The sequence below is a fragment of the Passer domesticus genome, chromosome 3, assembly GCF_036417665.1.
Source record: "Passer domesticus isolate bPasDom1 chromosome 3, bPasDom1.hap1, whole genome shotgun sequence".
Taxonomy (NCBI): domain Eukaryota; kingdom Metazoa; phylum Chordata; class Aves; order Passeriformes; family Passeridae; genus Passer; species Passer domesticus.
In genome coordinates, this window is record NC_087476.1 from 109309860 (window position 1) to 109325800 (window position 15941).

At 49.9% G+C, this 15941-nt stretch overlaps 1 protein-coding gene across 1 annotated transcript; it reads right to left on the reverse strand.

The window, feature by feature from the left end:
* Window positions 1–11: 11 nt before the first annotated feature.
* Window positions 12–10928, reverse strand: LOC135297836 (uncharacterized). The gene is made up of 10 exons (XM_064415790.1): window positions 10659–10928; window positions 10222–10261; window positions 6949–9087; window positions 5097–6155; window positions 4135–4191; window positions 3097–3197; window positions 2734–2798; window positions 1997–2148; window positions 1753–1905; window positions 12–641 (listed from the first exon to the last, which is right to left on the reverse strand). Exons 1-10 carry the CDS (start codon window positions 10785–10787, stop codon window positions 322–324), a joined length of 4215 nt encoding a protein of 1404 aa, XP_064271860.1. The 5' UTR covers window positions 10788–10928; the 3' UTR covers window positions 12–321.
* Window positions 10929–15941: the final 5013 nt, after the last annotated feature.

Sequence of the window (15941 nt, forward strand, 5' to 3'; positions counted from 1 at the left end):
GCAGCACTGAGCAGGATGCAGAAATATTTTTAATTTCATATTAAGCACCAAAACATCTTATTTCCTTTTTTCTTAAAAAAAAATAAAGTTTTTAATTTTCCTGTGTAGAGCTCGAGTAGGACAAATCAGCAGACATACCACAGCGTAGACCAAACATTTTGTTCCCCAAGCTGAGCAAGCATTAAAAAAATTAACTTACAACACTGTTGTGGGATATTCATGGTCCATAAAACACAGCAGAAGGGCTGGCACAGCCCGGGTTGTGGCAGAAACCCGGGGAAATGCGGCAGTGACCGCACAGGCCTCGGAGGCCCGGGCCCCTCAGAGCGGGGCAGGCGGCTCTGGGAAGCGCTGTCCCGCCGGGCCGGGCTGGCCACGGACACTCCAGAGCCACTCGGGGGCCCTGGCCCGCAGCTTCAGCTGGAAGGGGTCGAGCTGCAGGCACTCCCCCAGGGCGTGCAGCTCCACGGCCGGCTCCTCCACGGCCCTCACCGGGGGCTCCTCAGGCCTGGGGCTCCTCCTGGGGGCCTGTCCCCACAGGGCCGTGACACACAGGGCACCAAAGGCCACCAGCAGCACCAGGCCGGTCACCAGGGCTGCGCCCACCAGCATGTCAGCGTGGCGGAGGAAGGTGCTGATCCCTGCAAGAGAAAAGCCACGGGCTCATCCCAGCGCCCACTGCCCCAGGGACCCCAATGTGCTCACAAAGTGCCTCACATCTCCTTCGGGAAATCCAGCACGGCCCCTGCCACCCTCCAGGAACCCTCCTGTCTGCCTCCAGGCCGGAGCACATCTCCCAAACCTCCATCCCAGGGAAATACTTAGACCAAGAGCCCAGAGCAGCACAAGGATGGTGATACCACAGAAGAAACCTAACAGAGCAAAGCCATTGCCACAGCCACGTGCAGCTACACGGAGATTAAAAGGTCTGCTGCTGTTCCCATCCAGGCCTGGAGAGACCTTCCCCATGGCCCAACAGATTAAGATGGATTTATAAAATTACCTGTGTTAGAATATAACAATAACCAGCTGATCTGTACAGCCTTAGACTCTCAAGTTGTTAATTAACTTGGAGTTGGTAGGAAGAGTGAGAAATTATATTTGGCTATGAACTCACATTAAGGTTTAAACTGCAGCAGTGGTGAAGTAGTTTTGGTAAAGCAGCCACAGTGTTTGGAGCACATATTGCAGAATATTGCTGTTTTCCAGCCTGTGAGGCTCCATTACTCTGCTGTTGGATTGGATTAGCCACCACTGATTATAGTCAAGCACCACGTGCCATCTGCTCAGCCTCAAAGCTGGGGTAAACACCAGGGACATCACTGTCCGTGTCACCAAGATCTACACAGGGTGACAGGAGAACAAAGGGCACCCCCAGGAGCCACAGGGTTTGCTGATCACATCAGTTACAGCAGAAGTAGCTCATAAATCACCCCTGACCACACTTTGCTTATAACTTAAGGGCTCACATGTGCCAGGCTGTAGCCCCAATGCAGAGAAAGCAGCAGACTGAGGGAAGGGAGCCTAAGGCTCATGGAGAGGTTCTATTCCCAGCCAGGAACTGCCTTGCAAAGGCATTCCACATCCTCGCCCCACCTGGCAGGGACACCTAAAGCCACCAGCCACAACACACCCCAGCAGAGGTGCAGGACCCCGGCTGGGAGAGAGCCCCTGGCCCTGGTGTGCTCCCCCACTGGGGCCGGGAAAGCCCCAGACCGCGGGAGGGAGCAGAGCCGCAGTTCCATCCTCTACCTGCCCGGGGAGTGCGGATGCAGAGCGTGCCGGACTTGCTGGGAGAATGGTCCTCGTAGTCCTTCTTGCAGCGGCACAGGTAGGTGCCCACGCCATTGAAGCACTCCGCCTCCTCCCCGCAGAGGCCAAGCCCAGCCTGGCACTCGTTCACATCTATAATGGGGAATAGATGCCCTAAGTCAAGTCAGGCTTGGCATTAAAGGGTTTATCCCAGGAAAAAAAATAAATAAAGTGAAGCACCCACCTTCAACAAAGAGTGAAACAAGCTGCAGATTCTCCACAGCCACCGAGGTGCCAAGCACCTCCTCCAGGTGTGAGCGCAGGAGCAGAGACACATTCCTCTCCTCTGGCTCCAGGTGCAGCCAGAAGGTGAGCAGCAGGTTGGCATCCCTCGTCCTATGGGCAGGAGAGAGCCCAGGGTGAGGCAGGAGGAAAAAAAACATCACTGCAGGCTCGGCTCTGATGGCCCATTTAGACCTTCTGCCCTTGGCATGGGATCGTGGTGCTGCAGGCTCTTGCACAGATGATCTGTGCCAAGAGGCAGCTTTGCACTTGGACCATGGGAAAAAGGAAAGCCCAAGAGTGGCTCCTCATTTGGAGCTAGGCTGAAATGGCCAGATATTTGTGTAAAGTTGATTGTAGTAGCAATTTGTTGTTGGAGATCAGCCTCTGCTGACAGCTCCCTGCTTTCTCCAGCAGCCACTGTGGCAGGTGAGATTTTATCCTCCTTTTCCTCCAAAGTTTAAATCCACTTTATACCTATATAGGCCCCAGATAATACTAAACACAAATTTTCACCGTCTTTCCTCTAGAAAACAATTATTTTTTTTCTACTTTCAGGACAAGTTACAGATCAAGGAAGAAGAACAAACACATCTCTTCCTGGGGAAGGAGAGTGAGAAGCCAAGACACTGCTAATCCAATAAATATTACAGGTTATAGCAGTCACCTGCCAAGCCAGCAGCACAGCATTAACCCTACCTTTTGACATCCTTTAACTTTATTTCACTGACTCTGTTGGCAGAAAGCTTCAGATTTTTCTGGATCTGCAAAGGAACAGAGTGACCAGAGCTGATTTGATGTTCAACAAGCAGGAGTATGACAGCAAACAGCTTTTCTCACTGCAGCACCCCATCTTGCTCTCCCCTTTCACAAACCCCTGGGATGCAGAGAATGTCCCTTAGCCCACTGCTCTGAGCCCTTTCTTGAGAAGAATACCTGTTGTTCCCATTTGCTTAGCTCCAGGTCATCTCCCCCAAACACAAAAGCACCAAATGGTCTCTTCTACATGAAGATTTGGGACATCCCATCTGTTCCTCTCCACCTCCCCATGCCCACGCTTACATGATTCTTCAGAGATTCAAGGAGACCCTTTTGGAACTCACTCCCACTGTGAGGAATCCAGTCCTTGGGTTTGATTTCAACACTGACTTCAAACAGCACATCTGCCAGAAGACACAAGGATCCTGGCATGCTCAAATGCACATAACACAACCAGGCTCCCTAAATGAGTTAGTCCTTAAGCACCAACACTAGAACAGCACCATGCTTGTGCAGGTCAGTGCCACAGGGGCATTTCCAGGGGCTGTGCATCAGGTAGGACAAATTGTTGAGTAACAGGTGAACACAAACCTTAGTGAATGCTTGTTGATGAATATTAGAATTTATCTTTCAGTGAAAAACTGACACAAAGCAACATATCCAATACATATCCAATCACATTCACATGCCTTTAGCCCTCCTGTTTCCCAAAGGGATTGTCATAATTATTGATGGATTCTAAAATCCAGTTTCTCTTGGCATCCAGACTGGCACAGATTTGTCAGCTGGCTATTTAAAACCTATTTGTTCACCAATATTTCCCTTGTTCAGAGCTGAAGCTCCTTCTGTATTGACTCCTTTGTGCAAGATGTTTCTGTGGCTTGCTGAGCCATACAAACCCTGCATTTATATTGTATAGTTGCTCTCCCATAAAAGGGTTTTCCTTCTCTGTCTGGTCTGAGGAGCAGGATTTCTGCACATTTCTGATCCTGATAGTCATGGGACATCTATTGGAATACACTGGAGGAATTGAGGTTCATTCATCTTAGAAAAACCTTCTATAAATAGCCAACAAGTATTGCTTGCACTCACAAGCCAGGATGTATGTCAGGGCTGGCACCTGAACTCGGGTTGCTCCAGGGGAGTCACACAAAGTGGCCAAAGTACAACTGCAGGATTGCAGGGACATCTTGAAAAATAGCATTTTCAGAGTGGTCACTACTCAGAAACAACTCCCACTGCTTTCTAAATGTAACAAGCAGGTGATGTCCAGCACAGCCTCAGGCAGCTCCCTGGGCTTAGGGCAGTGTTTTAAGGCACACTTAACTCTGCATAGCTCACCTCCAGGATGGTGCTGGGATTGCAGTCCTGTGTCATTCCCCACAGTTGACATCAGATCTGCCAAAGCAAGGGAAAGCATCAGGCTGCTATCACTGATGTACCAGTAACGGGGAGGGAAAGTACTTTAGGTCTGTGCCACTTTGCAAAACGAGTGCCACGTGCCAGCTCCTGCCTCTGTTCTTCATACTGAAATTAAATGTCAGGCTCTGAAGGAAATCTCTTCTCCTCTACAGTAGAAAGTACTCTTTAGAAAGAAATTACCCAAATAAACCTCATTGCCATTTCTGGAAGCAGATAAACTCTAATCCTGTAAAAACACCAGAGCTGCCTTGGATCCCAGTGGAGCAAAACAGCTTGGGCATTACATGCCAGCAAATCAAAAAATCTGAATAATATCTACAAGAGAAGGGCAAGAACAGTTTGGAGGTGAGGAAATACCAACTGAACACATCTTCTGCTTTCAGACAGAAATTAAAACATATCAGTAGCTAAATATTGCCTGTGTAAGTGACCTACCGTCAACTCCTAAACTTTCTTGAGACAAAGAATTTTTCTAACCTTTCTCAATTTCTAACCTTGAGCTCTTCTGGAGCTCAAATTCACTGATCATGCCTGAGAACACTGTGACAGGCTACTGAGGAATCAGTGCAAGACAGGGCTGTTTAAAACTAGGATGAGCATTCTCAGTCTGCTTTGGGGGTGAAGTCACAGCTGAGAGGCTGGCTCCTCCATGGATAACTCAAAACACTTGGATTAGAAGCCAGCCTATCCCTATGATGAGCAGCATAATCCCATAGATGCCCATGCTAGAACTGATAATCCTGTCTTCTCAAGTGGCCCAGCTGAAGGTAACAGCCATGTCTACAAATAAAACCTCTCAAGAGAGTGCTGCATCACTGGAGGTGGATATTGCACATTGTAAAGTGTCAGTTCAGCCAGTAATAACCAAAAAATCACCTTACCAAAGAGCTCTTCAGTTGTTCCTCCCAGAGACAGCACATCGGCAGCAGTCACACCAGGAGAGGGATAGAGAGGTGGTTTTGTGCTGGTGGTCAGTGGTGGCTCTGCCAGCTCTGGTGTCTGTGTGTGATGTGCAGCAGCTGCCACTTGTGAGGGGCTGCCACTGGCCTGACCCAGGGTAGGTGATGTGTCAGAAACACCTGCACTGCTGCTGAGCATCTCTGAGCAAGGGGAACCAGCTGGGTGACATGGGACCACGGTGGCCAGGGGTGTCCCAGGGGACAGCTCCAAGGCAGGTGGCTCAGCTTTGCCCCCAGTGTCTTGCCCAGCTGGAGCTGGCTCCACCAACATGTCATCTTCAGTTTCTCTTCCCTTGCTGACACTGTCCTTAAGGTTCCTTTCATCCTGACCATGCTCACTCTGCTTAGCACCAGGCTGACCATCTTCCATGAGATCAGGAGAATGCTGGCCCACCTCTTCTGGGCTCACAGTGTCAGGCTGGATCCTGCCACCAGCAGGCGCAGCTGGTGGGCCTGGAGGAGCTGTCAGCATGGACAACAAACCTTTGGTCACCGCTGTCCTCCAGCTCTCATTTTTAGATGTCTCCTGGGGAGCTGCTTGAAGATCAGTATCACTTGAAGAGCCTACAGTTTCAGAATCTCTGAATACATAATACTGTCCTCTAAAATACCTGTATTCATGGCTTCTGGAACCACTCCCTGACAGAAACAACACCTGGACCTCAGTGGCTTGTGCAGCAAAGATCAGAGTGCCTTGGTTGTGGCAAGCAAACACCACTTTGGTTTCCATGCGTGACGAGACCCCCTGGAAGATGATTTTGTCCTGGTTGTTGCCACAGCCATCACTCCCCTGGAACCCTTGGACATAGATGACAATGTGCTTCTGGGGGCCTGCCCAGACGGTCCAGTTGCACCAGATGTTGGGTTTAATGTCCATGTGCAGCGGGAGGTAGAACAGGCCAGACCCATTCCGGAAGGTGAGGTGGCAGCTCCTGATGGGAAAGTACTCTGTTACCCAGGGGGGGCCCAGCTCTGACACATCTGGAACACAGAAAAGAAACATGCAATCAAAGGTTATTATAGTCACAAATTATATCACATATTACATTTTATATATCAGACTTTTAGGAGTGCTGCAAGCTTCTATGGGAGAGGCAGCATTTCAGACCCTCTCCTGCTACAAGATTTCTGTAGTTTCAGTCCCTGGAGCCACACATCCACACTTCAGCTGGAGCTGAGCCTCTGTGAAAGGCTGCGTGAAGCAGAACCAACACCAGCCAGCTCCAAGATGGACCCAGCACTGGGCAGGCCAGTGAGGAATCCTCCCCTGAGAAGGAAGGAGTGGCTGAGACAAGGTGTGGTGAACTGACTGCAGGTCCTGCTCCCCTGCGCTTCCAGAGGCAGGGGAGGAGGTAGAGAAACCAGAGTGAAGTTGAGCATGGGAAGAAGGGAGGGGTAAGGGGAAGCTAGTTTTAAGATTTGGGTTGATTTTTCATTATCCTACACTGATTTGATTAGCAAGAAATTAAACTGATTTCCCCAAGTCAAGTCTGTTTTGCTCATGATGGTAGACAGTCAGCGATCTCTCCCTGCCCTTATCTCACCTCACAAGCCTTTAATCACATTTTTTCCTCCCCTGTCCTGCTGAGGAGAAGCTTTGGCAGGCACCTGGTGTCCAGCCAGGGTCACCCCAGCCCAGTTCTCCCCAGAAAACAGGTTATAATTGCCAGGTGGAGACTGCAGGTGAAAGGCACAACCTTGTCCTTGCCCCCACCAAGTACTTTTGACCTCTAAAGATGACTTGTGCCAAGACACAAAGTGCAGAGACACCTACCAGCATGTTTCCCTTGCTGTCCTGCTGCCATCTGGGTGTTCCCAGGTACACCAGGGGGATCCCAGGGCTTTTGGTCTCTTGGCAGTGTTTCTCCCCACGGAGCTGCAGGCAGATCAGGGCGTGCAGGAGTGCTGCTGAAGGAGGCAGCTGTCCTCTGTCCTGCCACCACTTGTACAGCTTCTGTGGTTCCCTGCATTTTAAATCCCCTGAATCTGGAGACAGAAGCTGGTTTGTCGCTAGCAGCACCATCCTGATGCTGCACAGGCACCTCGTGCACCCCTCTGGTGTCCAACAGGGAAGTTGGTGTCACCCCAGAGCCTCTGCTGACATGGCCCTCAGGCTGAGCAAGCCTCACACCAGGCCCTGGGACAGTGACAAAGACTGGGGAGGGACTCCTGGCCATCAAGCCCAGAGAGGCTGTGGTTTCACCTCCCTGTCCCAGCACCACCTTTTGCCTCCCAGGACCAAGGCATCTGGAGGACCCATTTGTGCCCAGTTCAGAGGCTACTGATGGATGGCAGGGTGGTGAAGGGGAGACCATCTCCTGTCCTCCTGGGCTAGCTGGGGAGATGTCCCTTTGCCTGAGACTGACAGGGTCCCAATCCAGAGAAGCTGGTGGAGAGGGCACCATGGACAGAGATTCCAATTGTGGAGGAAGAGGTGCTTCAGGAACTAAATCCAGAGAGCCAAAGTCTGCAGGGACAGGCTCTGTGGAGGGGGTCACCAGCACAGGGATGGTTTCTGTCCCCAGGGCAGGCACAGGTGTGAGAGGATGCTCCAGCCCTGTTGCCAAAGCAGGTACAGCCAGCCCTGGTGCTGTGGGATGCAGCGCTGTTCTCCTCCTGACAGCTCCCCCAAAACTTCCCCGTGAGAAAATATCCATGAGCTTGGTATGATGGAGGCCAGTTGTGCCCAGCTCAGGTTTAGGTGTGGACAAATGCCCCAAACTGCTCTGGCTTCTCTCAGGAAATAGCTGCCAATGGTCCCTGGTGACCATGTCAGAGGGGCTCCTCAGGCTGGGCATCAGGCCCTTGGCCAGGCCATCAGCTGGGACACTCAGCAGGGCACGGCTTCCATCCTTCTCCAGGCTGGCTGTGCTGAGCTGGCTGTCCCTGGTGGGACCTGTGCCCTCCTGGCTTTGTCCTGTGCCAGGGGACAGAGGCTCAGAGTGTGCAGCCAAGGCCAGGCAACCCGTGCCTGTTGGTTTAATGGTGAGCTGCAGGTGGCCCAGACCCTTTGGCATCAGGGTAGGGCTCAGGACAGGCTGGCTGCTCTCCAGGCTCACACCTGCTGGCTGCCAAAAAGGTTCTGCTCCCTGGAAGGCACCAAGCAAAGGAGTTTCCAAAAGTGCACTGTGCACAGGAGCAGAACTCACAGCACTGCCCTCACTCACAGAGGGATTCTGCCCCGCAATGTCCTGAGCTGCAGTGGGGATTATTCCCTCAGGTGCTCCTACGCCTGGAGGCTCCAGCAGCTCAGACCCCAGCCCACGAGGAGCTTTTGCCCTTGCACGTTCACATGGGATAAGCTCTGCAGGACTTCCCACAGCCGTGGTGTCCAGAGGGATCCCTCTTCCCTGCGTCTGCTCACTGCTTAGCACGGTGGTGCTGCCACGTGTGGCTGCAAAGCCCAGTGCATCTCTAAGGTTTTCAACCCAGCCAGACTGAAAACCACCACCTTTCTTTGGCAGTTTTGAAGCAGAAGTTCCAGAAATTACACCACTGGAGGGAGAGACACCTTGCTGGTCTTGGAAGATGTAGTACTTCCCTTTAAATCGTGCATCTCCCTGGTTTGGCAAGTACCTCTTCAGCAGCACAACGTGGACAGCCTGAGCAAAGGTGGCAAAAACGTGCATCTCCTTTTTCCAGCAGGCATAAACAACACTGTTTTCCACCAGGGAGGAGACCCCTTCAAACAGAATTATGTCCTCATTTTTGTTGCAAGCATCCTTAGCAATAAATCCCTGGATATAAATTATGATGTGCTTCCTGGAGCCTGCCCAGATTGTCCAGTTGCACCAAAAGCTTACAGGGAAATCAGTCTGGAATGCTGGAGGAGAAAACTCCCCATATTTGTCCTTCAGCACTCTATGGCAGCTTCTTATAGGCACATAGGCCAACAACCAAGGAGATTCCAGCTCTGGAAGATAAGAAACAACAACCAAGTTTTCCCCCATTTCCACTTCCAAAGAACAGTTACCATCTTTATTTCCAGAAATTATCTTCAGGATCCCTCTTCTCCCCATTTTGGTATTTCCTACTCCCATTTGCCAACCAACATGGAAACCCATGAGTGGGAAAACATGGGAGTAAACCCTTGGAAAGCTGGAGAAGCCCTGGCCACCCCCACCTCCTGCTCCATGGAGAGCCAGGCTGTGCCCCCACTGCTACAGCCCCAGAGCAGGGCACACTTCTGCTTTAAGCCCCCCATGGCCATGCAGGAGCTCAGCCACACAGTGGGTGTCACTGGTCCCAGGGAGGCAGATTCTGCTCTGCAGGTCAGGCTGTCTGGGGACCAGGGCCAAAGGCTCAGGGAGCTGCCCCAGCTGGGTGAGTTAGGAAAGCAAAGAGAGCACTGCTACGTTTGGTTTCAGCCTGTGGGCCAGGTTTGCTGTTCATGCACATGCAGAGCTGGGAGACAAAGCTCTCCTGAAGGCATTTTCAATCTCTTTGGTTTAAAGGGCTCAGCCAAGCCAGAAACCACTAGAGCCCCAACATCAGCATCTCCCACAGCACTCAAAGTGGAAAGCAGCTTTCCTGAGGCAGGGAAAAGCAGTGTTTTCCAAAACCACTTTCTCAAAGCCAGAAGAGTGGAAAGCTCAGGACAGGTTTACCCTACAGGAGCACACTTAAAGTTTAGGTTGAACTTTTGCCACTTGTTTTAATTGCTGCAGTGCTTTGCTCCTGCCTGCAGGACCTGCTCTGTGGCAGGAACTTGGCAGCCATAGGACAGTGGCACAAGTTGTCTCCCACACCAGCACTGGCTTTTCCCTACCCCAGCACTGATCAACCACAGCCACTCACTGTCCCCACCACCCCACAGCCAGATTGTCACTCCTGATTTTCCACACTACTTATTGGTGGCTTAAAGCATCCAACAAGTTCTGAGGGAACAAAAAAACAGAAACCAAAAAAACAAAACACACCCACCAAAAAACCAAAACAAACTACCCAAAACAAAAAACTACCCAAACAAAAAACACCCCAAAACAAAAAAACAAAAAACCCCAAACAAAAAAGAAAACCAGAGGTTGATCTGAGAACTAATTCTTACCTGGTTTAGCCTTCCAATATTTCTGAGAGGATCCCATTGACTATTAAAAAAAAAAAGCCCAATTGCAGACCCAAATACCAATTCCTAATGTTTATCACAATGCTCAGAGAAATGCCAACACCAGCCCAGTGGGAAGGGAGAACCAAACCCAGCCTGGTGGGTTGGGGTTTTGCCTACACCTGGACTGAATCCCAAGATCCCATCATTTATTCCATGCAATTATAAACCTTCTCCCCTCCCTTGATCCACTGATTTGTGCCTGATTTGTGCTGTTGAACCACAACCAATAAAAAAAACAGCCCCAAAACACAGCAAGCAAAGCCAGTCAGGCTTGAATCACTCAGGACCACACAGAAGGGACTTACAAGCAGGCAGGACAGCACACCCAAGAGGGGAGTTTCCTACAGGGAACCCAGTCCCCACTGCCCCTCACTCACCCCTGCAGCAGCAGCAGCATCACAGCAGGGCCCCAGCATCACCCCAGGACCCTGCCCAGCAGGAGCTGGCCCCAGCACCCAGGGCATCAAGAGCAGGGCCAGAATAAATGGGGAGGGCAAAGGCCTCATGGCAAAGGTTTATCAGAGGCACAACATTAAAAAAGACCCAAAAAAACCCCAAAAACAAACAAACAAAAAAAAAACCAACAAAACATGCAAAAAAATCTCCCTGTCTCTCTCCAAAATAATCGCTCAGGCAGAAAAAATGTGGGATCACCACCTTCCTCAGCCCCTCTTCAAAACACATCCCTACAACAAAAGGCATGATCTGGCAGCCCACTCACTCATATAGGGCCCTGCTTCACCAGTGCCAGCAATTAGCTAATCAATGAAATGAGGCCAGCTATAGCTTGTTAGGGACAGACTTGTCCTTTCAGTTTACTGCCCAAGTGTTGTTTCTGTGCTGGCTATTTGAGTAAAAAACATTTTTCCATTTATAACACATAATATTCTAACCTGAAATTAAAGTGGTGCTGATACCCCAATGTGACACAGAAGCAGAGCCCAAGATGCTTTTTGTCTTATAAAAGAAAAAAATATTCAACTACTAGAGTGGGGAACAAAAGAGTCCTAATGTAAAAGTGAGTGTTTTCATCACAACATTTTAACCAGCTTCTGCTGAAGGCTGTGATTTCCCCTAGGGCAGCACCATCCTGACACAGGACTGAGTGAAACAGGTGAAATTGCCTCAGAACACAAGCAGCTCCTCTCCTCATCTACATTTACTGAAGTGTGGAAAGCAAATAGCCCAGGTGATGATGTATAAATTATTAGATGCTTAAAATTCTTTCAGCTGTAAGAGTCTAACTTGTCATTAGGAGCCATACAGATTAGGTAATTAGGCTGTTTGACATGCAGCTTTGACAATGTTGCTTTTAAAATGTCAATCATCATTTAGCAAAATAAAAAAAAATCTTTTTTTTTTTTTTCCCTTCCAGCTCATCACAGCCTGACAGGATGATGGATGTTCAGGGACAAACACCCCCACAGGTTTTTTGGGGGTCAAATCAAGCAGTTCATCAGACTGTCCCAGCTGCCTGGGTTTTCAGTTGTATTGGAGCAAGCCACTGCACCCCAGCTCCCAGTTTTTAAGCTTTTCCATCCACCCCATTGCAGTCCCAATGACCAAAAGGCCAGTGAGAGCCTGTAACTCTCCCACAAGCACCTGCCCCTAACTGCACATGTTCAAAGCGACCCCAAGCCCCCTCCTGCTGCCCAGGTGTGGACAGACCTGCAAAACCCCTTTCCCAGGTACCACAGAAAGAGAGAATCTTGGAAAATCACTCTGAGAGGATGGAGTCCAGCCATGAACCAAACACTGCCTGGCCCCACACGGAGCCATGCCCCTGAGCACCACTCTATAGGACTGAAACCCCTTCAGGTGTGGAGCCTTTGTCCTTATGGGGGACTAAACTTGCCAGATGTTGGCTGGAAACACTGCACAGCTGGCACAAAGAGGTTCAGAAGGTCCCTACAACACCTGAATGATGATTTCATGGTACAGGTACTGAGCGAGCCAACTAAGCTGCCCTTCTTGATTTGCTGCTTGCTCACAGAGAGGGTCTCATGAGTGAAAGGGGTTTTGTGATCACTTGGCCACAGTGATCACAAAACCATCGAGTTTTAAAATCTCTGTTGACAAGGAGGAAAAGTGCCAGCAAAACTTCAACCCTGGACATGACTTCAGGCTGCTCAGGGAAGTAGAGGGTAAGGTTCTCTGGGAAAGTGTTTTTACATACACTGGTGTTCATCAGTGCTGGTCACTTTAAGCATCATCTTCTAAGGTCACAGGAACAGGCAATTCCCCAAATGCCAGAAGTCAAGCAGACAAGATAAAAAGCTGGTTTGGCTGAGCAGGGATCTTCTGGAAATATGGCAAAAAAGGAAGCTGTATGCCCAGTGGAAGCAAGGTCAGGTGACATGGAGGGAATACAGAGTTGTTGTTCAACATTTCAGGGAGAAAATTTGAGTGGCCAAAGCTCAACTGGAGCTGAAGCTGCCCAGAACTGTGTGAGACCATAAAAACCGGATTTTAAAATACATTAACATCAAAAAACAGTGCAGAAATAAAATCAGCCTGTTACAGGATGAGGATGGTCACCTCACAAACAGGGCCATAAAGCAAAGATGTTTAATGCTTTCTTTGTCTCTGTCTTCAATACCAATGATGGCATAAGGGGCTCCCAGTGCCCTGAACTGAGCCCTGAGGACCATTCCAGTTCTCCAGCTGGACCCCCATGAGTCTGTGGGGCCTGCTGGGATTCATCTGAGAACACTCCAAGAGCTGGCTGATGTCATTGGGAGGCCTGTCTCCATGATTTTTGAAGTGTCTTGGGAATCTGGAGAGGCCACAGCTAAGCAGAAGCTGGCAAACGTTGTCCCAGTTTTCAAGAAGGACAAGAAGGGTGACCCTGGAAACTTCAGGCCTGTCACATTCCCTTCAGTGACTGGTAAATTATGGAGAAGCTTATTCTAGGAGGTGCTGAAAGCACCTGAAGGACAAAGCACTCCTTGGTCCCAGCCAGTACAGCTTCAAGTCAGGAAAGTGCTGCTTATCACACCTGATTTGCTTCTATGGCAGGGTAACCCACCCAGCTGATCAAGGGAAGCCAGTTGATGTTGTGCTTTTGGATTTCAGTAAAGCTTTTGATACTGTCTCTCATGGGATCCTTCTGGACAAAATGTTCATCCCCCAGCTGGATAAACACATGCTGGGATGGGTGAGCTCATGTCTGGGACACAAAGGGTTACAGGGAACAGGGTGACATCAGACTGGGGACCTGTCACTGCTGGGGTTCTGCAGGGCTCCATCCGTGGCCCTCTGCTCTTCAACATCTCCATAAATGACCTGGACACAGGGCTGGGAGGGACACTGAGCCAGTTCAGACAATACACGAGGGGGAGGAGCTGTTGGCTCCCTCCAAGGCAGGGAGAGGCTGCAGAGAGACCTCAACAAATGAGAGGGCTGGGCAGTCACCAACCATGTGAAGGTAACAAGGGCAAGTGGCAAATTCTGCACCTGGGGTGGTGCAGCCCTGGATGTGCAGACTGGGGAACGAGAGGCTGGAGAGCAGTGCCATGGAAAAGGACCTGGGGATCCTGGTCCATGGCAAGTTGAACATGAGCCAGCAGTGCCCTGGCAGCCAGGAGGGACAACCTGTCCTGGGAGGCATCAGGGACAGCATCCCCAGCCTGGCAAGGGAGGGGATTGTCCTGCTCTGCTCTGCACTGGGGCAGCCTCACCTCCAGTGCTGGGGGCAGCTGTGGGCTCCAGAAACTTTAAAGAGGTATAAAGATGTTGGGGAGTGTCCAAGGGAGGCCACAAGGAAGGTGAAAGGTCTGGAGGGGAAGCTGTGAGGAGTGGCTGAGATCACTGTGTCTGTTCAGCCTGGAGGAGACTGAGGGGAGACCTTGCTGCAGTCACAGCTTTCTCAGAAGGGGCAGAGGAGGGGCAGGCACTGATCTCTGCTCTCTGGTGACCGTGACAGGACCGGAGGGAATGGCTCTGGAGCTGTGTCAGGGAGTGTTAGGTTGGATATCAGGAAAAGGCTCTTCACCCAGGGGGTGGTTGGGTGCTGGAACAGGCTCTCCAGGGTTGTGATCACTGTACCAAACTGATGGGGCTCAATTGGTGTTTGGACAACACTGACAGGCACTTGGTGGAATTCTTGGGGCTGTTCTGTGCAGGGTCAGGAGATGGACTTTGATGATCTTTGTAAGTCCTTTCCAACTCAGGATATTCCATGGTGACTCCACCCCTCATTTGGGCCCGGCCATGCAGTTTTTTACCCAGCAAAGAGTACAGCAGTCCATACCAGGAACAGCCAGTTCCTTCAAGGGAATGCTCTGGGAAATGGTATCAAAGGCTGTAATAAAATTTAAGTAGACAACATCCACAGGCCCACAGACTCACGTGTGTCCAAGTGGTGTAAATTCCATGTGGGTGAGGTTTGCCCTCCTGAGCACTGAACAGTGTTGTGCTATCAGGATGTAAACCCTGGAAGGGAACCCTGCTGCAAAGCAGGGAGGTCCCTAAGGTCTCTTCTGGTTCATGAAGAGAAGAGGAGCATTTGCTTGGTTTAAGCTTAACAGGTGATAGAGATGGTGAAATAAATCGTAAGGGCAAGTTTATTTTTTATGTGCTGATATCTAAGTATTTGAGAGAGGAATCTTAATGTGGTTTGTTTGTTTGGTAGCAAGTCTTTATTTTCAGCCAGTCTCCATAAAAACATAAATTACCCATTAGGATGTTTGGCCCTTTTGACTAAATATTCATGTTCAGCAGTTGCTAATTCTTACTTATTTTGGGGTCACCTGGCCCGAGAGCATCTTCTGGAGATCTCATGGGTGTGTCCACACTGGCCTGGGCCAAGCTGCACAAATTCTGCACCATGGGGCCAAAATCCCCAAATGGAATGTCACAGCCTTTCTACCAGCTCCTGCACCCCTGATTTCTCAGGAGGAGATGGAATCCCCTCAGGCTGAGCTGAGGGACCCAGCATGACCTTCAGGAGCCAAGCAGCTCCACAGCTGCTAAGGAGGACACATCTGCCTTGGGAACTGCCAGCGTGGACAGCCAACAAAATTAAGCTGATTTCAGCAAGTGCTCAAATCTCCCCCCTCAGGCAGCATGCTATACCAGGGGCTGCCACTTACAACTGTTCTGTTGTCATTTATAAGGCACCACAGAGTGTCTGAGAGCTTAGGATAGATAAATTTACCATCTGCCTCCCTCTAGTGATTGCATTGCTGAATAAAGAGAAAGTGAAAATCACATTGGGCTGACATTCATAATTCTGTCATGCACCAAAAGCAAGTGGGAAGAGCTAAAGTGGGGTGAGAAATTAAGATTTTGCTCATCACCTCACTAAATAGAAATAACTAGGGTCCAAAACAAAGACTGACAGCTAAAAGCTGTTTGCAAAACAAACTTTTTCTTTTTTTTTTCTCAAGGACAAGACTATTTTTTAGGAAAAATGGTAACATTACTGGTAGATTTTTTTTTTTAAATAGGTTTCAAAAGCTCTGTTATTATTTAGAGCTTAGCAATGTGCCCAGTGAAATTCCAGGGATAGCTGCAGGGTGCTCATCTCAACAGCTCCATCCCTCTGAGTGAGCTGGGAGGGCTCTGCTTGCAGGGGCTGCTCTATTATTTATATGTACATTATGTAGAACGAGATCCCTGTATTCAGTGACCAGAGATAAGCATCAGTTTCAGTCCCA